Source organism: Ptychodera flava, chromosome 22, assembly GCF_041260155.1.
Source record: "Ptychodera flava strain L36383 chromosome 22, AS_Pfla_20210202, whole genome shotgun sequence".
NCBI classification, from domain to species: domain Eukaryota; kingdom Metazoa; phylum Hemichordata; class Enteropneusta; family Ptychoderidae; genus Ptychodera; species Ptychodera flava.
The window spans coordinates 17,275,396-17,302,532 of record NC_091949.1 but is presented as its reverse complement, the minus strand read 5'-3'; the positions used below and the strand labels follow the sequence as shown (position 1 = coordinate 17,302,532).

The 27,137-nt window shown below is 39.8% G+C and overlaps 1 protein-coding gene across 4 annotated transcripts; it reads left to right on the top strand.

The window, feature by feature from the left end:
* Window positions 1-298: 298 nt before the first annotated feature.
* On the top strand, window positions 299-20,519 carry LOC139122833 (diencephalon/mesencephalon homeobox protein 1-B-like). Of its 4 annotated transcripts, none has more exons than XM_070688642.1 (6): window positions 299-841; window positions 7,194-7,499; window positions 15,740-15,961; window positions 17,294-17,472; window positions 18,102-18,586; window positions 19,079-20,519. In XM_070688642.1, exons 3-5 carry the CDS (start codon window positions 15,745-15,747, stop codon window positions 18,369-18,371), a joined length of 666 nt encoding a protein of 221 aa, XP_070544743.1. In that variant the 5' UTR covers window positions 299-841; window positions 7,194-7,499; window positions 15,740-15,744; the 3' UTR covers window positions 18,372-18,586; window positions 19,079-20,519. The 4 variants fall into 4 exon arrangements, with proteins under 4 accessions (XP_070544743.1, XP_070544741.1, XP_070544745.1 ...); XM_070688644.1 differs by having other exon boundaries at window positions 487-841; window positions 15,740-15,892; window positions 19,079-20,517; XM_070688640.1 differs by lacking the exon at window positions 7,194-7,499 and having other exon boundaries at window positions 302-841.
* The last annotated feature ends 6,618 nt before the right edge of the window (window positions 20,520-27,137 follow it).

The window sequence follows — 27,137 nt, the reverse complement described above, 5'->3', positions numbered from 1 at the left end:
TAAGCTATCTTAATACCCATCCTTCTAGTCCGGGAACAAAAACTTCAAAATGCTATCTTCTTGGTCTGCAGATAATTGTCCAGAAAGTGACCTCCTTAAAGCTTTAATCCCTCGTAATCTTCTCGTGATTTGTCTCGGTATCTCACGAAATGTACCGTGTGGTATGTTTCGGTACTCCCTAATACAGTGCATAAAAGTTTGGGCGGGAAAGCAGAAGAGCCGACCATTACCACCCAGTAGGTTGACTATCTAGTATAATTTTTTATTTTTTTTCATCATAGTGACTCTGACAGGCGTTTTCCTATATCTAGGTATCCAAGAGATGCGAGACGTTTTAGGGTTATAGGGACTGTGTTGCAAGCAAATCATTTTTGAACAGTTAAATACGATGGGTGCAACCACTAATCAGAACAGCCAAACTCACTCTCGGCAGACGACAATTTTGGCGCCAAATTAATACAGCGACAATATGGATATTTCTGACAAAATTGCCAATCGTTTGGTTTCAGAACGAGATGTGGCATCGCAAGCCGTCGAAAAAACACAAACTCTCCAAATCGCATTGCAGTGGTAGCGATTCATGGAACAGCTGCTCTGATAGTGAATTAGAATTTGAATGTAGGAAGTTCCTGGTAATCTGCTTAAACTCTTAAAATAACATGTCGTGTCGTCGATAGCGTTTATCAGTTAGTTTGCAGTCGACAATCCCATACAGTCACTGTAATAATCTTTCTCTCGCCGTTTCTGAACTCCACTCGGACAAGTCGAATAGGGGACTCGAATTGCACCAGCAACAGGTGGTAGCTTTGAACAGCACAATTCCCGACGTCGCTTGAAGCAGGTATGATCTCTCTCATTACATTAATCACACGATATAATGGCACGACATTGTCAATCTTTCATCATTCTTCTTTGGAAACATTAACAAATTGATATAGTGAATCTGCCATACATATATGTTGGACTGACTTAGGCTTTTTCGATTTTCAAACTAAAATTTGTACTCTCGTTTTCACAACAGTTATTGCCAGCTTGTTAAAACGCGCCTAAATATATCGCTACATGCGTATGTCGAATACATTGAATTTTTGTTTGTTTTTCATTATTTTGTTATCTTGTTGTATCGAAGATCGATGTCATGTACTGCCCAAATTTCAATAGTTCACTAGAACCCTTCAAATTATTTGCTCGCACATGGAGGAAATAATTAACGAGTAATGTTTCAAACCAAGGCAAGAAAGGAATCATTTTACTGTAATTGGAAGTGTACAGTGAACGATGGAGTCTCCTTTATTGCAACACTTTCTCTGTTACTATTTTAAATGGTATACATATATTGGGTGTCAAAAGGACCATTAATTTTGTCGAAATTTGAATCAACAAATTAATCAGTGGGGTAGAGCTGGTTTTCGTCTCTCTTTTGGTAGTAGAAGTCGATGTATTTTCCGTTGCGATCGGATCACAACCGCTCACCCACTCCACCGAATATGCCGGGCTAGCTTGGACGAAACAGGCTCCCTCGCTCAGTCGTTGAAAAGCCATGCAACTTATATAAGAAGGGGGCTGCCTGTCAGTTTATTCAGTCGCCATAAGCTTACAAGACGCGTGTCATAATACCGATTGCTGTCACAAATCCACATTTAATTGAAACTCCAAAATCCCACTTTATATTTTGCAAATCCGATTGTCTCCCAACTACATTGTCCCGTTATCAGTGTTCGACGATTTCCCTAATACCGATTCCGATCTTTTATCTGCGAAATCCGTATACTGACTGCCTGAAAGCGGCTTCGTGCAGAATGGGTTGACCTATACTCTGCAGAGCCCGGGGAAACAGCAAGGCATGTCGGATAAGCTGAAAAGTATGAGTTATTTGTAACCAATACAAATATGAGTAAAATGTATTAAATATTACCAAATGCAAAGCAAACCTGACACAACTACAATATTGTAATGCTTTTTTAACTTTTCTCGACAGGAATCTGCTCCTGTTAACTATTAGAATATAGTATAATTGTTCAGTCTTAACTCTCGATAAACCGGGTGGTCCAAGCTTCCGAAAAGTTGCAGTTTTTCCTTTTAACAAAGGCGGCGGTTTTACGGTGACTTTAAGAATGAAAATGATTATTAGGAAGTAAGAGAATGGGCGTTGACGAAATTCCCCGGCCCGTTCTAGCTGTCCGTGTTATCCCGCTGCCTTGCAACTTCATTAAAACGTGGGAAGTATGCCGTGTAATTGTGACAGGCAACACAAAAGCGCCATGGAGGTAAGGGCTGTCAGCTTTTGTTGCATACTCTGTAGGCAAAATCAACGAGTGCCGTGGCTTAGGCCGGATTAGCGCCGCGATATTCATGCAATTTACGGAAAAGGCAAATTGACACAAAAGCCGGATTGACATCAGATTGAAAACATATTATGATTTTTACAGCGTGATTTTCTTGTGCCTGGAAGAAATGAATTGTGGTCGCGGATAAGCGTACAGCACGTCGGTGGGGCTGATTCAAGTCAGACATCTGTGCGGGTCGCCATTTTTTTAAAGCGGGTTTTACGAAGTTGTTTAAGAATAAGCCCCGTTCAGTATAGTGTGGACGATTTGTGTGCGCAGCTGCATGGCTGCTCTTTTGCGCTGTCTTTTATAAGAGTATTATAGTAAAAATTATAAATAGGATAGTCTCATTTACAACTACATATCCAGATGAAAAGGGAGTTACAATAACACTTGATATCTAAAAATTGTTTCTCGTCGACGTTCTAATTTAAATTGAGATGAGGAAAGCAGCCAAAATTTGATCATTTCACTCGCAGTTACTGCACCACTGTGCTTCACGTAAGAGTTTGACTGCTACTTGAACAGTCGCCAGCCGTGGTATGGATAGAGAAAAACATACTTTCCTGTTAATGTCTTTCAAAAATATTACAAATTGGAGATGGACACACTAAAAAACTTTGGTGTTCAGCCGAGCGTTCTTCACGAGCAGTTTCCCCTCCCGGTAACAAAACAGTAATTAAACTTATCCGGCCCATTTTCACAGAAGAACAAACGAGAAGAGAGCGATTATTGTCCAGACGACAACTCAAAAGGAGGCTCCCGCCCTTTCTTTGAACTTCCTAAAAGGTTTCATGGTCAGTGATGTTTTTTTGAAAACAGCATGATCAAAAACCGGAAAAACATTCAGCTCCGCGCTAATCTTTTCAAATGCGCTGATTGACAGAATTGTTGGAGGTATTTTTTTTCTTCAAACGGTCTATAATTCTCTAAATTCTTTAGAGAATAGACCTGTTCGGTGGGGGTTTGTCGAGCCATTCAAAAAGTAAGAAGTTACAAAGCACTATGGTACTCATAGCATTTGTTCTTGAGAGGGTATTACCTCTGCTTCCGAACTAATGGTACTTTTTTGTTTTATTTTACAAACGCTTCTTTAATTCTGTCTAAATATTATTTCTCCGAAAGGTTTCAATTTTTCTCCCAACAAAACCGTCAATTGGTTCGAAAAGTCCTTTGAAATAAGAAAGACGCGCCCGGTCGAGCCATGTTTCACGTCAGCAGAATGAGTGCACCATCTTTTGTGTGTGTTCGCTTTCACAACCACCACTGTCGTTCATCGCTTCTTCTGCGGTACTTCCCTCCAAAACAAATATTCCAGCTTTCCATCGGCAATTAGAATATTTTAAAATCGCACAGAAATTATGACCGATCGAGCGTTTCGGAGATCAGCTTATTAGAGTCCGCAATTCATAATTATGAGACATCTTGAAAATTCCTAATTCGTATATTGTTCGAAGTGCAGTCTTCGTCAAGGGAGCGCTAGTGAACCTCAATGAATCGGGCCACCCGTCCGAAGAACACGTTTATTCTTTAGCTGAATAGGGTCCAGTTGCAAAATATTTGACTCGAGAGATTTTTCAACTACCAAATACCTCCCCGCAGCCATATGCAGCATTGCCTTCCGAGACGGTGATATGTTTTGATAGAGTGGACACACCTTTTTACAGAAAGTTTGCTCTCAAAGCCCCGCCTTCGGGCAAATTAAGAAAACATCGGCTCAGACCCGTTTGTGTTCTGCCCTGAGGGTGGGTGAAACCCAAATACGAGTACAAAACGACAGACAGAATAAGCCCGCTATTACTTTCCCTTGGAAGACCAGACTATCTAAAGAAAATGCGTTACAGCGTTCTTACACTGTCTAATCGCCTATAGAATGTTTTAAACACGTTCACAGCGAACTTAATTCCGTGACCAATTTTCACTTGTGTCAGCTTGAGTGCGCCCTCATAAAGAGAATAGCTGCTTCAATGTTATCTCAACACCGAGAAGCTAGAGGCAGGATTACCGCCACTTTTAGAGAATCGTTTGAGAGGGCACTTTTCTGTTTGTTTGACGGGTTGCTTTTACCAAATAGCAGGTGCCAAGGGAGTGAAATGTGAGTCAGAACTGAATTTAACTTAAAACATAAACTTCAAAATTATGTGCAAAATCGCAGGTGTCGCTCAGTCACGGATCAACTGCGCAACGCGTGAATTTTTATTGTTGAGTGAAGTTGAGTGGTTTAGTTAGCTGTATGTGAACCGTTTTAGTGGAACTCAACGCCTTTGATGTGGAACACAGAAACTATAGCAATAATGGAATATCGTGGAGTATACAATTTCTGAGTGAGGCCCGACTCTGTCACCCAAATTGCCAAAACCAGCACCACAACGATCATCATCATCATCATCATCATCATCATCATCGATATATCATTATTATCATCACTTCACAACAATGATTGAGCTCTACCGCAGATATCACGCACGGTGATATCATCTTTGTTACTGCATATTTGTTTATGGCAAAAGGGATTTTATAGAAAGTAGATAAAATTTGTTTTATATTTTGGGTTTTTTCCCTTAAAGATTCTCTAAGGTACGTGAAAATACAAGTCTTTGTTGCATAATATGCAACGTCATCGCAGACACTGTTGAATTCTTGTCCGGATCTAAAGTTCACTGTTCACACATACAGAACTCAACTCGACACCAATACAAGCCGGGACTCAAGGCTTTTCGACACAATTTTGGGTAGGACAAGAAACTCTACATTACAGACTGGACAAAACGTTACGTCAAAAGTTACTGCCGGTGCAGTTTTAATCTTGTACCTTAGTCGCATTCGGTTTCTCGGAAAATGGCAAAATTCGGAAACATCAGCTACCGATTGTCTTGACTTCCGAAGCAATCTCCTTTTCATCTGATCGAGGCGCGCTCGACGCGCCAGGTACTACCTCGGCGAGTTCGTCTTTCACTCCCCACGTCTATCATCACTTTACAACGTCGTTGTACATTTCACAGCGACCTGGGCACTTTGTTCGCCGTTGTTGTGTTATAATCAGTCACTGGAGTGTCCATTTCACGGCTCACTGCAAGAAAACGAAAAGTGGTGAATGGGTACATAGAATACACGCCTAATCTGTGATATTTCAGCTTTCCATAGCCACCAACAATGAAACACGAATTAAGATAACATCATGAGATCCACCTAATCAGTTTCATAGACTGTCTGCATGAAGTGAAGTTTGCCGTCTGAATGAAAAATACCCGAAGGCAGTTTACTTACGAAAACACAGAACCTTGGTACAGAGGTTGGGTCCCCGTCCACCAGAAAAGAAATGTTGTCAATGCCCCCAAAAGATCATGGGAAGAAAAGCTCGGATTTACAGGTATTGTGCCGGTTTAGTGGGCTTTTACTTAATTGACCAAAATAAAACGAGGCCTATTCTATTCACAGGTTTTCTACAAACGTCCTCTACGTCCCACTCTCAACGGTTGACAAATGCTGGATTGTTTTGAGAGCACTCAGAACAAGGTTAATCAAAGCTAGGTCTAATAGCTTGGTAATTGGCCAAAGAAGCTAGACAGAATTCTTCAGACAAGGCATCGTCGAATCGATGTCTTTTGTCGACCTCTTAATCTACCGTTACAGGAGACGAAAAGTTGATTCTCTGTTGAGTTTATGAGCGTCTTTTGAAACACTAAAAAGTAGCTACGTATCATTTAATTTTCAGAGAAAACATGACACAGAGAGCAACCATAGGCTTCAAATCTGATATTGAGAGTCAGGCATTATCAAATTAATCCTAAATGCCAAAACCAGAGTGTTATAAATAATAACACAAATTACTTCAAGTACAAAGTAATAATCTATGTAACTTAAGTTTCATGCATCCTGCAATCCTTAGACTTATAGAACTAAGGGAAATATAGTGCTATTTGTCTGATAATTGCAGGGCTCATAAAACTGTAACAGATATCATTCCTTTGTACTCGAAATAATTTGTGATTTGTGTCGATAAGATGATATATATATATATATATATATATATATATATATAATATATATATATATATATATATATTATATATACAAAATCGACACAGTTCGCAATAAGATCAACTACGATGTGATCGTGGATCAACATATGATATCTCATGAATGACAAATTAAATATTTAACTTAAAAACAACGTAAACTTACCTGTCTGGTAAAAGGACTTCTGAAAATTTCTGATATACAGAAAGATATGCGCAAATGAACAAACACACACAGAGACACACAGATATACACAGACAGACAAACACAATATACCTTCACCAGCCAATGAAACACGTCCCATCAAAAAAATCACCGTTACCTTATTTAAAAGCTGTCACAACAGTTGTGATTTCGAGCAGAAGTGAACCTGTTAAACCATCATCATACTCCCTTTGTTATTGTTCAGGTTTTATTAATAGCAGGAATGCAAAAGATTGTGTTGCGACAAAGAAATACGTTCGCACTTGTTCAAACACCACCCGTTGGAGTCAAAATCACGACAAACTCGTGGTTCCAACATCACAAGATGATTCGAAATTCGACGGTAACGACTAATCTTTCCCAGCATGATTGACAGTTCAGAACCTTAAGTTTAATTCTAAACATCCTTCTTTTTATACAATGAGTGTCTTCACCCCAAGCAGTTTACATTAGGTCGAACTTTTTAGAATGTACCAGATTGCCAATGCACGTTTCGCACATATTGACATTACCATCACGAAATATCCGCTTATCGCGCGTTTCAAACTGTCCATCGTTTCTCGTATAGTAGAAACCACAACTGAAATTCTCAGATACCGTGTTCAAAAGTCTTTATATTTATTTTTTTAAAATTTATTGTAGTGTTTGTCTGCCGTTGAAGATTAATTAAATCTGCTCCCGCAGAGTTGTCGGACAGAAAAAATCAGCCAGATGCGTAGATTATCCGGAAACTTAGGGAGCCCTGTCAACTCGCCGTACAAACAAAGGCACCATTGAACGATTCGCGGAGTTGATCAAACGCGATGAGCCCCTCTTGTCTACCGAGAAGAGATCATTTCAAACCGTAGCTTCTGAAGGTGTACCTCTGCTCGAAGGCAAGCTCCACGCCAACGAACAACAAGTTCAAGTTCTGATTCTAAGCTTTTCAACATTTGTCTACGATCACAGGTAGGGAAGTGAAACCTTCTTGTTATGTTTTTTTAATGTTTATGCACACCTGCCTTGATTAAAAAACAAAACGGAAATCATCACCTGTTGAAGTCGACGTTCGATATAAAGACGAAGTCTGCAGCTCTGGTCATTTCGTTCTCTCAAACAGCGAATGTAGTTCTTGAAGGATCGCCTCTAAGCTGTACACAATGATATTTACAAACTTTTCACATTTACGATGAGCTGATTTTACCGCACCCTAAGTTACGCCGAGGCAACGATAGCAGTCTCATTCGAGTCTGGAGAGCGATAAAAAAGTTCTAAAAAATTCGAAGAACATCAGCTTAACCTAGCTGTACAACACAAAACAGTAAATTTCAATTTGAATTAATATGTAAGTTTGCGCAAAATGTACACTCCGTTGGGTAAATTTTTTATGAACTACTCATGAATAATATTTGAGGGGCTGTGTTAGGAGGCTATCGTTGATGCATTGTGGCCCTGAACACGGTGTAACTACCGCGCTTTATCTTGTTTGTAGATCAATTTGCAGTCAATTACATTCTGCTCATTTCGCCTGGTTTCTGATACAATTGTAACCGGCTAAGGCAATGTGTAATCAACACCTTCCGTGTTTGTTTCCCTCTAATCCGAATTTAATGTACGGTCTCTCACAGGTGTTTAATATTTCGTTGCGTGTGTGATGAAGTCGTTGACAGCTGTGTGGTCGTATCATTGGTCGCACACACACAAAAACACCGGTCGATCCGGTCCCTACTGAAATGCGCTCACTCGAACAAAAGCATAGAGACCCCTGCACAATATAGTACCTCCCCTTACTTCAAGCTCTGAATACGGTACAATTGCGGCCTCGTCGATCATATTTTTGTCAAGATTTCCCCAGAACGGATTTCAAACTCGATTTTCAGCGATTTGGACCTATAAATAATCACACACCCACGGTAAAACATGTGCAAACAGGAGCGTTTATGTGAACAGGTTTTTTTGTAGTGTGTGCACTAAAATCTGCACACACACATTGATTACATACCGGTAGCCAACGAATCAATCCACAGTGTAAACCTCTGGTGAGTTAATCCTCTAGCTTTAATTCTCCATTAACACATTTTCTGCAGTTATGTCAACTTTTCAGACGAACACACAGCTACTTAGCTCAGCAAATATCCACCCCGCTAACAGTTTTTTCGTTGTTCTTTGAAATGAAGATAGAAAACAGATATTCACATACGCCACTGGCCGTTAAGCCTGTTACTGTGCTCCATCTTTCACAGCGGTCTAATCAACTTGACGAAAACGGCCAAAGCGCAGGCGTTTTTTGTGGAGCGGGATTCCAGAAGTTTCCTCCATTAGAGTCCGTCATTGCCGCTTACTTCCCACGGAATATTAAAGTTTTCTAAATGTGATTTCCAGTAACGAACAGTACATAACTTAGAAAACAATTAAGAATAGAGGGGGTATTACTACCGCAGCACGGCCCGGGTCTTGGCGGCGGCGCTGTCAACGAACCTAGGGTATGAACTATTTGGTATACATGTATATCTGTGCAATGCACGACCAATGCATAGACTTTGTATGTCTGGTATTCGTGCATACGTACATCAGCGGAAAAATTACAATTATCATTTTGCTTTTAAAACAAAAATACCTCCACGACCGGTGTATATTTTTACCGTAACGATGATACCTATATGGACAAACCGGTTCACATTGTATCGTTATGCTAGGGTCGCTTTGACAAAATATATAAAACATCTTGGTAAGAACGTTCTTATTTCTAGTCCATGAAACTCTTGTTTCTTCATAATGCAACTATGTTGGAAACGAGATGTTTATGATTGAAGAGGTATCTTGATATCCGTTCTTAAGAACTACACATGAGACACTCATGCCTGCATTGGCTTGGGTGGTCCACGGTACAACCCGCACAAAGCCCTTTGGAAACAGCTTGCATAGTGCTGCAAATTGATTCAAACGAGGCGTCGCGGAATGAACTGCCCAAGACCAGGTCTCTCTGTTCCCCAGCTTCTATCATCGCCCCTTGCATATTTGCAGGGCTGGACACATTTGTAGTAGATGGTTCATTCACTTCATTCACCAGTACCTTGAGTATTTGGAATATCGGCAGCCGCTCTGACGGCAGGTAGGACGGGTACACCATGGCATTACCGGCGTTGGAACTACCGGCGTTGGGGTTACTTGGAATAGGTTCGGTCGGTCGCTACAGGTGTAGGTACGGCAGCTTTCTCGCCAGACACCGGTAAATTGGTCGTACGATTTGTGTTGTATTTTCCGGCCTCAACTCTTTCTGACACTTCAATCATAAAAGCTCGTCTTCAACACTGTTGTTTTTCTATATCGTCGATATCGGTCCCGATTGCAGGACCTTCAGGTTGTGCGGTTTGGGCGGACGACATTGCAAGTTGCAAGTACTGTTCGTCAGCATTTTTGTAAGGAGATATTGTGAAGCGTCTAAGTTCAAAACGATCTTTGAAGTTCAGTTCTGCAAAGCACAGTTTCACAGACAAATCTCACATGTATATTGATCTATAACAGGGCGTAAATCTCGTGTCTTTTGTTGGGGGTTTAAAACTTGAAAAGCGATCTTCCAAAACTCTGCTATCAATTCTTCTGATACATGGTATTTGTCTTATTCAGATTCAATGCGATTTTCTTCTTCAGAATCAATGCGATAATGTTTCCCACAGTGTCAGTACAACTTTCAATAGAGTCATTCGTTGCATAAACTCAACTTCATCGATTACAACCATCGTTGCTATCATACTAAAACAAAAAAGAACCTCAGAACACCCTCCCAAAACAAAAGAAACTTCCCTAATACCTATTCTGACCAAAAGCAAGACAGTCTAATCCCATTTAAGGCATCACATAGACACAAAACACCTGCTGATCCCATTTAATGTAACACGTCCATACTATGCATAATTTAAAACACAGTCTCTTAATTAGGTAACCGTGCTCAGGAATAGTACATATTTATGAAATCATTATGAATATGTAATTAATATAATCGATATTAGGATCAATTTACCTACTATACTGCTAACGGGTTACACAACCCAGTTTTGGCCCCTGGGCCTAGTCTTTCAGTTGATTTCACTGATTGGGTAAAAACGGCATTCATCGGTGTCGTCTCAGAATACGTGGACTAGTTTCCGTGTACGATAACAAAAAAGGTTGTGTTTATGTACATCTACTCCACGAACTACTGCAATAGTGACAGCAGGACAAGGTGTTTTGTCGATATTTGCGTTCAAGGTTCCTTACCTGCGTTGAATTTTCGATAGTTGTCGGCTACATGAATGGTTCAGTTATAGTCAGTGCGGAAAAAAACAACTGATGCTGGTAGGGATTTGAATATGTTGTCAGACGTGGGACGGTAGACGAGTCACATAGACGCTACCATCGTGCAGAATGTACCGGCAATCGAGGTGGTCACTGTTCGTGGTAGGGATATTGAATGGTTCTGACTTAGCCAGGGTTCATTTATTTGGATGAGTTTATCCTATGCTGAAGCCAAGGCAGTGCCAAAGGTCCATTAACTGTAACTTTTGGCGCGTTTTCCCATGTTTTTTGCCAAGTTCGTAAACGACGATTTCTTGGCCTACTCCCAAAATCATGTACTTGTAGAAAAGCCCGATGTCCAACCGCTTCATATAAACCTTATCTGTGTGGTACGTATGTCAAGTGTTAACACTCAGATTTCAGTCCGGACTGATATTAATGTTAAAACAATAATGTAGCATATATGTTTACGATTTGCATAGTACTTAATTGCAACAATGAAGAACAATTGCGGTGAGAAAATGGACCATGCCTTTAAAAAAGTAATGTAAATGTTATCACAAGTTGCAATTATTGTCCTTTTCAGTTTAACGACGCTTTCTGATAGCCTTGCACGGATAATCAGTCTAGTGATCGAGGGCGTTAACAGCTTATCGGGAATGTCCATTTCAATAGCATAGTTATGCTGTGTAGAAAGAGTAAGTCATTATAATAGTATTGATAACGCGACATATTAACGTCAAAAGATAATCAATTTGATATTCATTGGTGGATGAAGTTATATTTCTTCTGTTTCTTTAAAAGCTCTCAATAAAATGCCATTACATCATACCGATGATTTTTTTTCTTTACGATAAAGATATTCTGTGTACTTACGCTACATCGGTACAAGGCTGCTAGATTACACGCTGGTGTCAGGGTGTGTAACTGTTAGGTGTACAGTGGTGTATTTCTCGTTGAAAATGGCGAAATGTTATGGGTGAACCTCAGGAAATATTGAGAACCAAGATCTTCATGACAATGTTACAAAATTATGCTATTTAATTGCAAGAGAAATATCCGTGGAGCTCCGTCACTCCTTGACCTACCCAGATCGTCGATTCGGTTGAAAATAATCTCAAACGAATGATACTGTCCAATAGACCTTCTGTTACTGTGAACAAACTGAACTTTTAAAATGTACGAATTTACAGAATCATAGCGATAAAATTGATATTTTCAAATATTGTCGAATCATTGGCGCGTCATGCTATTGCCCAGTCAGCGGCGAGTAACCTCGTGCACCCTTGATCTGTAGTCTGGAAGAGACTTCGTGTGCAGGAAGAATTAAAACATTTTTGGATGTGTTTGTGGTAATCGATTCTTTTGGGGGATCTTTTTGGTGCAATTTGTCACTAAAAAGAGAAAAACGTCAGAGTAAACGAAAAGGACTTAGTTTTAATACAAACAAAATCACCGAAATGTATACAGTGAAATTCAGGCTTACTTAAATCCGATGTACATAAACCCAACTTCCGGAACAAACTCGGGATTTTTGAAGGAAAACAACAGGTTAGAATTCTGTAATGTCCTCTGATTCACATGAAGGTGTTCAGTTGCCGCATACATTAATAAAGCATGTACGAAAACTGACATATCAGGATAATGGAAACAACTTTCCTGATATTGCTTTTGACTCTTTCTCTACCTGTGTCTGTCAGTCTCTGCCTCTGTCTGTCAGTACGCCTCGCGCCTATCTGTCTGACTGTCTATCTCTCTGTCTCTTTCTCTGTATCTGTTATCACACTGTCACTTCTGCTGTGTTTGTTCTGCCCTCTTTCCCCTTTACCATTTTCCCTATCTGTCTCTCTGCATGTATATAAGCCTTTGTCTGTGCCAATGGCTCTCTTTGTGTCCTTGTATTTCCCCCCTCTTCCTCCCGCCTCTGTCTCTGTCTGTCTGTCCCTAATCTCTGTATATATCTACCTGTTACAATCTGTATGTTTTTCTTCCCCCTTGTCTCATCCTGTTTGTGTCTCTCCGTGTCTATCTTGTCTCTGTCTGTCTATCTGTCTGTCTCTATGAATGTCTCTATCTGTATCTCACTGTCTCTGTCTTCCCCTCCCCTCTTCCTCTCTCTCTCTCTCCTCTCTCTCTCTCTCTCTCTCTCTCTCTCTCTCTCTCTCTCTCTCTCTCTCTCTCTCTCTCTCTCTCTCTCTCTCTCTCTCTCTCTCTCTCTCTCTCTCTCTCTCTCTCTCTCTCTCTCTCTCTCTCTCTCTCTCTCTCTCTCTCTCTCTCTTCTTTTACTCTATTATCACCATCGCGCATGACTCCTATGGCTCTGGGAACTCTATCGATCTCCATGTGTTACTTAAATGAAAGTCAAACCATACCTCTTTCCGTTCTAGACCTTTTACATTCGTCCGCATATCCAATGGAAAAACATTACTAAACGGACAAAGGATTTCAAGAAAGATATTAAATATAAATCTGCACAGCGCCAATTATAATTTATGTGTCTGATATAGCCTCGGTATATTTTCATCGATTATAGTATTCTTCCCTCTTTTGATGCGGTTTTTCCATCTCTCTCACTATTGCCCGCTCTATCAAAGCAAATCGAATACACCCTCAAACTGTATGAGTTGCAAACAAAAAAGAGACGTTTTTGTCAATTTTGCGAGTGCCTTTTCTTTGATTGTCGAGAAAATCGAGCTGCCGATGAGGCTGTGATTATCCGCTGTCGAAGGAATCGAGTCAATATGTTTTGTCCCCGTTTCAACAAGTTTGCAAAGTGTCCCGTTTTGTTTATGCGTATGCGAAAGTGTCTGTGTGTCTCCCCTGTCACTGCAAAATGTCGGCATCAGAAACGATTTGCAGAAATTTATCAACACATAGAGATTCAACATTTGTGTCCCAAAGGGCGGGAATGTCAGAAAAGGCAACGTATTTCGACGAGAATGAAGTTTGGTAGCATATTTATATTAAGTAACTTGACTTCGAACATCCAAGTCAGATATAAAATCCAATATTTTCAAGCTTTCGTCTTTTTTTTTTCAAAATATTATAATATCGCCAAACTTGCAACTGCAGGGGACAACTTTAGATAATAATATCATGAAGGTGTTTTTCCTCAAAACGAGAAACATTGGTTACTAGAATGGCCTATGTAAAATATTGTCAATCCAAAATAAATTATCGCCAATCATCGTCCACTAGCGTTCCCAGCCTTATGTTTGCCCTCTATACTTATATTTGCTCTCTATGCATTTCAAAAAATATACTTGGTCAAGTTTCAGCGAATTTGTATTCCTGATTCAAAAACTCACACTTGACTTTTCATTTTCGATTATGAAAGAGAACAGCTTTCCAGCTTTGAGTTTCCTAGAGAACAACATGAGTAAACGCGCAAAACTCATATTTCGGGTGTTCGCTCTACCTTACGGGTACGATGACCTTATGCTGGTAAGTTTTGCGTACAAACATGACGTCATAGTGGGATTAATGTTTTATTGGGAACTTGCAAACGCTTATCTAGTTATGGTCATGTGATTGTAGCACTGCATAATGACATACACTTTCAAACACGATACGAAATTCTGAAAACTACATCAAATGATGGGGCTCTGTCTGTGGATTTAGGAATTGGCCAGGAGACTTAATATGTTTTCGCCGTCAAGAGGCAAATCAGAGCATCTGAGCAAGCTCTTTGCAGTATCATGTTATATGTGGCTACGATTCTCTTCCCCAAATTAGCAAACAAAATCACGACGAGGTAAATGATAAATAACAAACAAACAAATCAATGACTAATCAGCCCATGAATTTGGATGTACTAATATATTTTGTTGTCACAAAGAACTGTTACATGTTATTTAAAAAATGAACTTTTTTCTTGATTTTACTCCCTGCAAATGAAAGTCATGTTCTATAAAATTTAGTTTTGGCGTTTATCTGAGAGAAGCAATTTACACAGCGCTTTTGATGCCCAATTTTCATAGTTCTAGCTACACCTGTCATGTCGCTAATCCGATTTCTACTAAACTAACAGGAGGATGTTAAGTCGATTAAAATAGGGCCTCTCAGTAATCCATTCAAGGAATAATACAAAAAAACGCCAGGCAGAGAACACTGCATGCATGGAGTGTTGTTCACTAATCCAGTTGTGAAAGCTGGACGGCCAGCAAGCCACGCCCTCAATTCATTGTGTGTCTCCCCATTCCCGTTATACTTAAAGTGGCGATATAGAGCCCCTTAAGCAAGTTGTAAAAGTGACATACCCGTTCATACTAGTTTTGTATAACAGTCTGCATAGTGGAACGAACAAATATAAAATACACCATGATTTATCCTGTTCGATAAATACTCTGGAGCTAACTCTCGGATAAAAAACTATCTGACTTGTATCTTGTCGACTGGATATGCCATTTCATGCCAAAATCATACGTACTCAGAGGTCGACAAGGAACCGAATTTATTTATTTATTTATTTATTTATTTATTTATTTATTTATTTATTTATTTATTCATTTGTCCATGCATCCATTAATTTGAATAGTTCTTAGTTTTCAAGTTAATCATTTTCGACTCCTAGTTCGTATATGTTTAGTTGGTTGGTTGGTAGGCTTATTATTTATCTGTTGTTGGTGACTATATTTCTGTTTGTCTTTTGTCTATTTAATTATTTTGTTTCCTTAAATGTTCATAAGTTTAAAAATATTGATAAATGGCATTATGAAACAGATACATTTGAATTTCGAAAACAATGCGATGCTATTTATATGGTGTAGATGTTGTCAGGAACATGTGTGTCTGCGTGCACTTTTTCTGAGCAAGCATATTGCCAACATCCATAAATTATTAAATAATACTCTGTACGAACACTTTGAGGCTCGTTACCATGGACACCGCACTTGTAGATATTTCTATAATCTCTGACATGTTTCGTTTTTCAGGAACGATGCAGCAATATGGCGGTTTCAATGGTTACGACGTACACTCCCTGGGTACTATGGGCGCAGTGTACGGCGTCCCACAGCAGACGCACAGTCCACAACCTGACTACCGTCCCGCCGGCCCTGCTTTGACTCTGGCCGAACGTTTAGCAGGTGAGAAGATTACTAACGTCCAATCAGAGATGGTTTATCTTAACGTGTGTGCGAATCACCCAATGAGAGGTGGGTGTTCATTCCGATGAGTATAAATTGGGTTTCTTGCGAAACATCACAGAATTACTCAAAATATTACAGAATTCCTCAAAAGTTATTTTTTAGCACTCAATCAGATTATACAATGCATTAAGTAACTTTCCAGTCCCCGGGCCAATACGATGTCTTAGATAGCCTGCAGAAAAAATCCTGCAAAATTAAACCGCGTATCTGTATATGGTGATTATTTGAGCTTGATGAAGTTCATTCATCGCAACTTGAAACATATTCGCTGTAATCAGTTCAGTATCTCGTTCTTTCTTTTGAAAGTTGCGTAAAACCACGCGATAGGATAAAGAACAAATGTGCAAATATAATTTTTGTTCCTTTTTGAAGACAAACCAATCAATCGAACACGATTCGAAACTGCATGGAGTGCTCTTTATTTGAGAGCGGCGGAGGCAAAGACCTGGCCCCGAACAATCTCACAATACGGCTGCGTAAAGCCGAATGCATTCTCCTCGTGTATCCGCATATAATCCAGGCACATAAAGGAAATTATACGATTTACTCAAAATTAGAAACTAGAACCAGCGAGCATATCTACACTTATTGGATTTATTAAATTATGAATTCCATACGTAGATTATACAGTCATAAATTAATCAACTTTCCCGCTTTTTTGCGATTAATATTAAAAACTTAAAAAGTGCCATGCTTGTACTTCAGCAGGGGTCATGCTCCATGAGAGACGCAAAATTGATTTTTAATTCACGCACATATTAGTTGGTATCGAATCACACATTTTTTTGTGTCTGCAAAATTTATGCGCCGCGTTTCTCGATAAGTACGGAGTAATGAAAAGGTTGGACCGGAAATAGAATTTATGCTTTCTCTTTGAAAGGTTGAGCAGTGGAAAGACAGAAACGTGACGACAACTTGTCACAGTATAGCTAGGACAGACAAGTAACGATGGACTGCAGGAAAACTAACAGTCTATTGAGTACGGAACAGACAGATCGATAAAAGTGAAAACCGACAGATATAGTGCAGGGCGTTGATCTGCTCGTTGTGACAAAAATGGTTTAAAGTTTAAACAGAAATAGCGAGTCAAGCACGCAAGACATGAAAGAACGGGAAAGGGAAGGGCCGTAAATAAGATTAAAACATTTAGTTGTGAGTTACGGGAGAAAAACATACCATTAAAACTATGTTATGATGAATTCAGTGAGATAAACAAGGCGTTGTTATTTCAATTCTACAAACGATATTCCATTTCCCTTGTTTAACGTTTGTTTACTATCATTCCCGCTTCACTCTATAGTGACATTTATTAAAATATTTATGATTATTGGTTCACAGATATAATACTCGAAGCTCGTTATGGCGGGCACCATCGGAAGCAGCGGCGCAGTCGCACTGCATTCACCAATCAGCAACTAGCAGCTTTGGAGAAGACATTTGCAAAAACGCATTACCCGGATGTTGTAATGAGAGAACGGCTTGCCATGTGTACAAATCTACCAGAAGCGAGGGTCCAGGTTAGTGATGATTATTCAAAAATAATTCACTTGTGACTCAGTTGAGTCATTAGAGAGATTAAAAACTTCTTCATGGCGTGTTTAATCTCGAAGTGAGAGAGAAAGTTGTCCGAGTTTTTGTTAAAAAAAGAGATTGCCTATAACAATGTAGACATCTCAAAATAGGTCTCATCCTAAATGTAATAGGACAAATATTTGTTTGATATTCGTGATATCTTTTTTTATTTCTTCCAATTTGATGAGTTCATTTCGAGCATCTGCAATATAATAATAAGATACATCATAATTTGTTTTCTTCATCGGAAGATTTTTCTTGGCTTGTAAATGCTTCTGCATCATTACCTTTTCCCAGTCATGTTAGTTTTTATCTTTTTTTAACTCTGAAGAGGCGTGTATCATCTCACGAAATCTTAGTTTTGAAAGAATAACACAGAATAGAATCTGCTCAACTTCCGTCTTTCCAAGGCATGGATATGTGCAATTATTGAAATGCCAAGTTCAAGGAAACGTTTTGTCTCCAGCAAAGTTTCTGGTCTTCCCAGCATGCCCTGTTCAGTCCTGAGTGTCGCCCTTGCAACACCGGTCGCTTTGTTGTTTGACAATTTCGGTGCGTGCCATTCCATTTTCAGGTTTGGTTCAAAAATCGGCGAGCCAAGTTCCGTAAACAGCAGAGATCAAGAATTAAAGAAGAAGGCGGGGAACGAAAAGAGAAAGAAGTCAACGGAGAAACGACAGGAACTACACTGGGCTTCGGGATGTCGAACATACTCAAGCGGGGTGATAGCGTCGAGGATCCAATATCCAGCTCCGGCAACGCGTGGAGGCAGGCTCCGTCAACGACGACGGGCCACGTGACGTTACGGACGTTACTGAGTCGACTGAGCAAGACGCCGGAGTGATAAAGACACTGAAAATGATGACATTGACATCGTGAATCACGAGGATTTGAAAAAGGAGGAAAGAGAAGCGAAGTCGCCCGAGGCTGAAATGAAAGATGAAGATTTGACAGATGAAGACAAGGTTAAAGACAACCCTGCAACTGAGATATCACAAACATCTGGGGCCGATGTAAGGTGTGGGAGCGAAATTGAAAATGATCGTCCGGAGATAGCTCGTAAGTAGCAATATCTTGTCAGTTTGGTTAAAGTGTAGTACTAACGGTGCCGCTGACGTGAAGTTAACCAGAAACGTTCTAGATAAATCTGGACGAAAACGTGAGTAACACGTTTCGTCAGTTTAATCGCATGATTTCATTATTAGTCCCCGAGGGAGCGGGTACTTTCCACCGCTTGTAGCAAAAGTACCACTTTTCCTACACACTATGACTTTTTAAACCATAGACGCCAGCATAACTTTCGAAAAAGTTGTCTCTGCCATTGTGCTGTACATGAAGCCGCTGGAACAAGTGACCGCCTTGGATCCCATCGCTAAACAAATTAACACGTGTTTGCGTGTCATATCGTGTTGTTCGAGTGATGCTTGAGAAAAAATAGAGTCACCCATATGTATATCAATACATTGTGACGTCATGATAGTTATTAGCTCTAATTACAGGTCTCATTAGAATTGTTGTTTATTGTCTCCACACTTTCTTGTCGGTTTACAGACATACCTTTGATGTCGCCGGACACCTGTTTTCAACCTCATCTCCAGTCTCCTACGTCACAGTTCAGCGTGCTGCCTTACCCTTCACATTTTCCCCTATCGCATCACAGATACGTCACTTTCCCATCATTCCTCAAGCATCCGGCGCAGTGGCCTCTGACCTTTCCTCACGACGGACACAACTTCCAGAACCCGGCACTTGTATTGCCCCCTGCCCTGCAAAGTGGATGGAATGGCCCGATGAGGCAGCGGCTGTTCCCAGGTGCACTGACACTGCCTTGCTCGGCTATGCAAAACAGCAGTATAGAAAGTTTACGCATGCGTGCAAAACAACATTCATCGTCATCGTGCCCACGGATGCCAGTTTCCTTTCTTTCTGCAAGGATTAAATGTTAGATCCTGCTTGAAAGAAAACACGAATTTGACGGACATTATCTTCAAAGAGTTGAACTCTTTCACTGCAACTGGACATAAGGAAGCCAACATATACTACGCAGCGGACGCCACTTCAGCAAGCAAAAATCGTCGAACATTGCTGATGCAGCATCGGTGTGCAGCTCTACGCTGAACTTTTTCAAACTAGATATACCATGTAATAAATTTTAATTTACAAGCATTTTCGAAAAAAAACATGACTTCTGAAACTCTCTCAACAGAAACCTTCGAATGATATCTTGAATCAAAGACCGTTGATAATTTAAACACGCGCATGACGAACGAAACTCAGTGTGATTTTTTGAAGAGGTAGCTGTATTTTTATTTCGATTATCAAGCACCACTGAACACTGACAGTGTGACACGCATGCGCCATGGAAACTGTGTACTGGTGTATACATGTTACTCAATCACAATTCAGAATTTTCTTTTGAAAGGTTTGCTGTTCGAAAATTTAGTCAGCAGTATAAACATTAAAGAACCTATTTTCAGTAATTCTTCTTGTTTGGGAAGTTCAAATCATGGTTTTGTCGTCGGATTTTCACACTTTGAAAACTTTCGTTTTTGGGAGGGGTCGAGGTGTACTTCAACGAGTTTGTTTGCAATTCGCGGGTTTCCATTATTTACGGTCCCCCCCCCCTAGGTTCTCGTTCAAATTCGCATTTCAAAATACTATGGCAAGCATCACCGTTACTGTGTTTTAAGTCGAAGAGTCGCATCTTTGCAATTATTTTCAGCGTTCAGGGGATCGTAAACCAACAGTTTGATGCACAAACTGCCAAGAATTATCATGAGATTGACGTAAAGCGCGCAGACATTCAGAAAATACAGACTTAGCAACTTACTCCTTGTACACGTGACGGGTAGCCATGATTACTTCACGTTTTTTCACTCATCCGCTGATGACTGTTTTTATGCTTGATTGAAATTCTAATAAGAATATTGCTAAATACGACTTTTCGGAGTTAAATAAAGTGATAATTATTGACAAAAAAACATAGGCTCTTGTGAGATTCGTTTTCATGTATCTAACTTGCGCTTTTCGTGGGTTTGTTTAGTATGGGAAAATAACTAGTGTGCCTAATGCCAACATAATGATTGGTAGAGGACGCAGTCGAAGAATTGAAGCCGAGTTTTTATGAATAGAAACATAAAGTTGATAAAATAGGGTGATAGGCAAACCTTTGCAAAGACTTATGGCCAGAGCCAAACTATTTGTACCGGTTGCCCGCTTTGTGCGGTCGCCCCTTGTGAAGATAGAGATGGCTAAAAGTAGCGGTCATATCAGGCTAAGTGGTTCTCTATAATACCGATTGAGTCCATTTCTATTCACGGTCATTCTAAATGGTCCGTGTATGATCCCCTCCAGAGTGATTTGCTTAAACGTGCCTTTCAAGTCTGTTCACACATAAGGTGTAACACTGCTAACATATTTATTTTGGGGTCACTTTGTTGTAAATGCGCCGTATCCTCGGTCAAGTTCTGTCTCATTTGAGATGCAACATTCTAATCTCACTCCGCCGTAAAACCACTCCAGAAATGAATGTGCCTTCTCCTTGGAGTTAAATGGTGTGTTCTGAAGAGAACTCACAACTTCTCTCGAGTCCACCAGGGTCCTTGGTCAGTTTCCGAAACGCGCATGACAAAATATTGGTATTTTCTGCGTCAGTGTTTACTTCTTGCTCATTTCAGTAGTTTGTAGTAGTGTGGAAAACGGATACATTTTCTTGCCCTCTCTCTAAAGTATGTTGAAATACAGACTGTTAGCCCTGACAACATAACACTGTTTACAATATGCTATGGTGTTGTTTAAATTTAGTTAGAACCAAAACTCAAGTGTCAACTATTACAATGAACATTACGTCAAGCTGAAAGCTTGCCATGATTTTGGAGTGAAACAAAAATCTGTGCTTTACTAACTAAAAAAAAGATATAAATAAATTGAAATTATCAAAAGTTACAGCTAAGTGAGCTGTAATGTATGCCCAACAGAGAAATTTGCCTCGTGGTCTATTTTTATTTTTTTTTCTGTGACCTCAGAATCGAATTTACATGAACGGTTTTGATCCAACACGCTGTTTTTAGGAATTTCAAAGTTGATTATCCAAATTATGAAGACCACTCATTTCGTTGATATTTGAAACATTCGCTAAGTTAAAAATTTGAAGTACATGAAGAAGAACATGGCAAATATGGTGAGGGAAATAATGCGGCCATTTAGTCTCTAGGATGATAAAATGACATTAGAATTTTAACTTTTTTAGTTGCACTCTTGGTCGAGAGAGACTGCCCGGAACGGCTTATTTGGGAACTGCCGCGACTACAATTACACTTCAGACATTGATTTCTCAAGAGCTCGGTAGGTAAACATTATTCCGTCGTACAATGGCCGAATCTTTGCACTTTTCATCGTTATTAAGTGGCCATCCACCCCCGAAGAAAGTGACCAAAGTGCCGGTACAATAGTCTTACAAAATAGTGGTACAAAAGCCACGCCCGACATGACAGTGGCGGTTTGGACAGTCTTGAGCTAATGAAGTAACATTTATTGTGGAGGGTTTGGGAGTGGAGGGGGTAATGAGCGTCAATTAAACCATACAATTGCTCCTGATGGTTTTGATTTCCTTTCTAGGGCAATTGTACGTTTCTCGATCCCTGCGTCGTGTTTAATTTCACTCCGACAAAGCGGGGATGCATAAAGAGGCGCAACAAGAAAACACAATTAAACTGTAGAGTGTCGGTTTCACTGCCTTACGGACACGCAGTGAATGCCATGAAAGGACGCGCCGGGAAAACAAATCCGAATGCGATCAGGAAGAGATCCAAAGTTAAAAAACAGACGCCAATAGGCACGAATTACAACAACCTTGCTTTTCAACTAATCACCAGCGTCAACGTAGACGGGTTGCATTTACGGTGTCGATTCGATCTGAAAGACAAGATCGCCCCGGGCGGTGTACGGGAGAAAAGAAACCGTGTTCTTCACACAATGTTATTCCTGTCGAAAAGGTGCCAATTACTTTTAATATCCTCGGAAATTTACACAGCAAAAGCTTGGATGTATTCCCTTTCTTTACCTTCTGTGTGCTTTTACTTAATTGATCCATATAAAGCGCACCTTTTTTCTTTACACTGTAAACTGGCCCTCTGAAATTCCTTACTTTGGTCTAACCAAGTCTAACAAACGAAGGTCTGTCGGGTACCGTATAAATTAGCGTTGGGACATCAATGGGGGAAATATAATGGACGTGCTGGGTATGTAAGCTAAGCCGGGTTTTAGCGAGACATTTCAGGTCAGCTCGCATTCTCGTCTTAATGCAGAAAATCCATTTGGACGGATGAAATCGCAGCATTTAGCGGTTAGGTAAACAGAGGCGAACGGATAACATTACACGGCAGCGTCCACGTTCTCCACACCTCCGTGATCACCGTCAAATCTGCCGCTTGATTGACGGGGGGTTTCCAGTCGACATATAAACATATCGTTTTGCGGTCACAAGATGAGGTCAACCCTGACGACGGAGTGCGCAAAACCGCACGGGCGACACATGCTATTTGACATTCAAAAACTGCCAATCAACCGAACTGCAAATTTCGCTATGCAAACTTTGCTAACCCTACAGTTATACAAGTGACATCACTTTTCATTCTGAATCGACGCGGAGTGATTTGGCGCCGAGTTTTATATAATTCGCTTACTCATCGTGTCGAAAACGTCTCACAAACAATAACGTTTTAAGGAATTTACTTGCGCATGTCTTTTGCGAGAACAGAATATGTAACAGAGTTTATCGAGGGAGCACGTCTTGAAAATCCACTCATGAGAATAGTACAGACAAAACGTAAAACGGCTCGCCATTCCGTCCGTTTGTGGCACCAATACCAGGCCTCATGGTCAGCTGGTCAGGTAAAAGTTGCTTATGATCCTAACACTACCAGGTAAACATACAAAGCATCTGCAATATTAAATAACTGTCTTGAATCACACTTTAAAAATAAACCAGATTACTTGTAGCAAGACTTTTAACACGTCACAAAAGAATCGCACTCTTCCTAATAATTGCCACATTGCCGGGGTCAATCATTTACAGAATCGAAGTGACTAGAAATATTGACAGTTTTGACATTTACTAAATGAAGGATGTTGTGGCTTAATTGTATTCTTCGGGCTCTAAGCATGGCAGTAATAAATCTTCGAACACACACCACACACAATGAAAATATATTAAATTTAAATCTCTATAAGGCCAATTACTGACGATTTCTTATGTATAAACTTATCCTACAACTATCGATTAGATGCAAGTAAAACCATTAATATGACCAAAGTCGGTTGAGTTGATTACATTTTTATTGTGCGATTCGATCGAAGATGAACTCTTTCTACCTCACTGTTTACACTAGCGAACAATTTAAAGCAACGTTTATTACTGTTCTGAAACGTGATATGGCAACCCGGTTTCCATATTAATGAAGCATCTGTCTGTACATATACTTGGATGTCGATATCGTGTCTGTACATACACGCATCTCTCTCTCTCTCTCTCTCTCTCTCTCTCTCTCTCTCTCTCTCTCTCTCTCTCTCTCTCTCCTCTCTCTCTCTCTCTCTCTCTGTTGTTCTACTTGTGCTCTTGTCTCTAAATACTAAATACTGAGTCACTACGACAGATGTGAAAAGATGGGGTCCTTTTCGGCACAAAATGTGATGCGTCTGAGTGGCGACATCGTACAGTTATGTTGTTTTAATAATCTTCTATGATTTTTGTTTTAGAAACTAAAGAATACTTATGATATGGTGATTTGTAGATTTTTGTAAACAAAATTTGGGCTTTCAATGTCAATGACCCCGATTTCAACGCTTGCACACCAAATATTCAGAGTCAAGGGCAGGTATTCAGTCGAGAATTCCCCTTATTTTGTAATGTTTGATCTCATAATATGGTTCACGGCGTACAGATATTAAACAACCTTGCATTGATGAAATGGTAAAGCAGTGCATACACTGAGAACTGTATATTTGGTATTCAATAGTAAAGGGGTAGATGTAACTTTTAACGGTTTTTTTCACTTTTTTATTTCAATGTCAACTACAGGTTCTTGTTCTACTCACAAAAGCATGTTAAGATACACAGTATTCAACTTGTGAACTCGGCTTGTACATGTGTAGACTACATTGTTATTGTTGACAAGTGAATTCTTGTACGGACTAGAATTCAAGCGAAAATAACAACGGTGCATTATACACAGATAGTTGACAAGCTAAATGGATGGTGCTTCAACATACTTACATCCAAGTAAGACAAAAAATTTCAGTTGGCATACAAAACAAAAATAGGGAAATCAAAAGCATCCAAACTTACAGCTTTCGGCCCTGTAAGAATACACATCAGCACCGGAGAAAGGAACGTACTTGCCGAGGGAATACGCATTCTGAACCTCCCGATTCCTTGAGGGAGAGAAAATAATTCAAGTAGAATACTGTCCATGTGTTTTAATCGTACTAAGGGGCAGTTGTATGTGCAAAAGTTATCTTTCAACGGGACTTCACCTCTCACAATATACCAACTTAGTAACAAATGGAATGACCTCTGTTGCCATGCGCGATAGAAGTTCGTCATGGCAGATATTTTTTTCTGATTTTTGGTTCTGTCTCTGTCTCTATCTGTCTGTCTGTCTCTCTTTCTCTCTCTCTGTCTGTCTCTTTGTGTGTGTGTCTGCCTGTCTTTCTATCTGTTTATGTTTTTGAGTTTTGTACACAGTTTGTTCACAAATGTGAGAGACTTTTAAAGCAATAGTATAAAGAACCAATTCTACGAAAAATTGAGAGGTTCATATTACTCTAATTTCATTAATTGACGGAGGACAATCGGATGTGGAACACTGTGACTTGGGTCACGTGATCGCTTCTTTTCTTGGCCATGTTGTTAAAAGCTATGAAACTTGGTTTTTCGCAGAACATCTCGTAGTCATCAGCTGAAATGTCGGTAATTGGGAGGAGGTACGAGTCACGTTTGTAACGATCACTCAAGCTGCTGTCCGATGACATTATTGTCTGATCGTCCAATAATGTTCATTCATACACATTATCCCGCAACAACGACGCACAGTGCTATGTTATCCGCTCAGTTATTCCGCACTTCATAAATTAAAAGTCTTATCTTGTTTCGACTCGAAAACTCCTCACCACCTAGCGCCACAAGCCGACATATCCGATGATAACACGTTTCCTGGCGTTTAAAGGCTTATACATAAACGAGAAAAATCTTTCCTGGTCGGATGAAATTTTAGAACATGATTATTACTGTAATTATACCTTTCAACGCCACAAAAAGACCTTAATGGCATTAATGTGACAAATTCAGCACTCAAGATTTAGGTCAAGCGTTAATATACTGCTTGAATAAGATAACGTTACCTACAGATATCAGCTGAGACAAGGCATGACACTTAGTACGAATTATCTGTATGGTAATGAACGGACTACAAATTACTATATAACGTATTTGACGAAGCTAAGGAAAATATTCATGTCGCTACCTGATTAACCCTTTGAACCCGGCTCGGACAGAAATGTTCGATGACGTCATAGATTACCAGGGGGTCAGGGTGCAAAGGGTTAAAGAAGAATGCGCCTCGGTGGCAGATATTCAGACTTTCAAAATGTTACAACACTTTTGTGACCCACCACTTGTGGTTACTAATTTTGAAGCTTTTGGGGTGAATAAAGTTTTCACCGGCTTATAATTTTGTGAAATTCGATGATTTTATTTGCCTCCATAGAGTTAACACAGAAATGGCGGCCATTTTGAATTTCATTTCAAATATCGGTATATACCGGGAATTTTTTTTTCTTTTGTACCAAATTTGGCAAGTTGGCCCCTGATTTCCATTCTTTATATCGAAAGGAAATGGAAACATGTTTCTAGACTGAATATTTGTGGGAAAAGTGTAGACTGTAATTTCTAGGCGCGAACTATCTCAAAGGGGCAATAGATGTATTTTTATGAAATTTTTGGTAGTTTTGTTCCATAAGCTAACACATATTTTCATACTATTAATTCTTCTTTCTAAAATTCGTTAATACACAAAGTATTAACCAAACCAGTACACACAAGATGCAATATTTGTATTAACATATTGATAGATGTTTATTTATAATATATTTCTTTCAATTTTCTACATCTACTTTTAGACACACACACTGGTTGGGTTGCAAAATAACAGTGATAAAGAAGAAGCGGGCACAAAGAACACGGAGACAGACAGTAGCATAGAAACATGAATCACAGGTTCATGTTTCAAAATAATACATAGACTGCAGAAAAGGTACTCCACCGTCACAGCTAAAATAAGAAATAAAACATAAATAAGACGGGTGAATAAAAAAAGCAATGTTTCCAAGTCTCCTGTACATATCCGTATTTCTCGACAGCTTAGCATGCAGCCAACTTCAATTAGTCTTTTCTCTACTCCATACCCACCGCTCAGGGTCAAAGCACTTCCTCTGCTCCGCTGTATAGCGTCTCCTTTTCTAAAACCAAACCTCCATTCAGCTGCCAACAGGAGGACAATGGGCGTTGCAATAAAACTTGAGTATTAACAGCAAATCCTATCAACAGTCATTC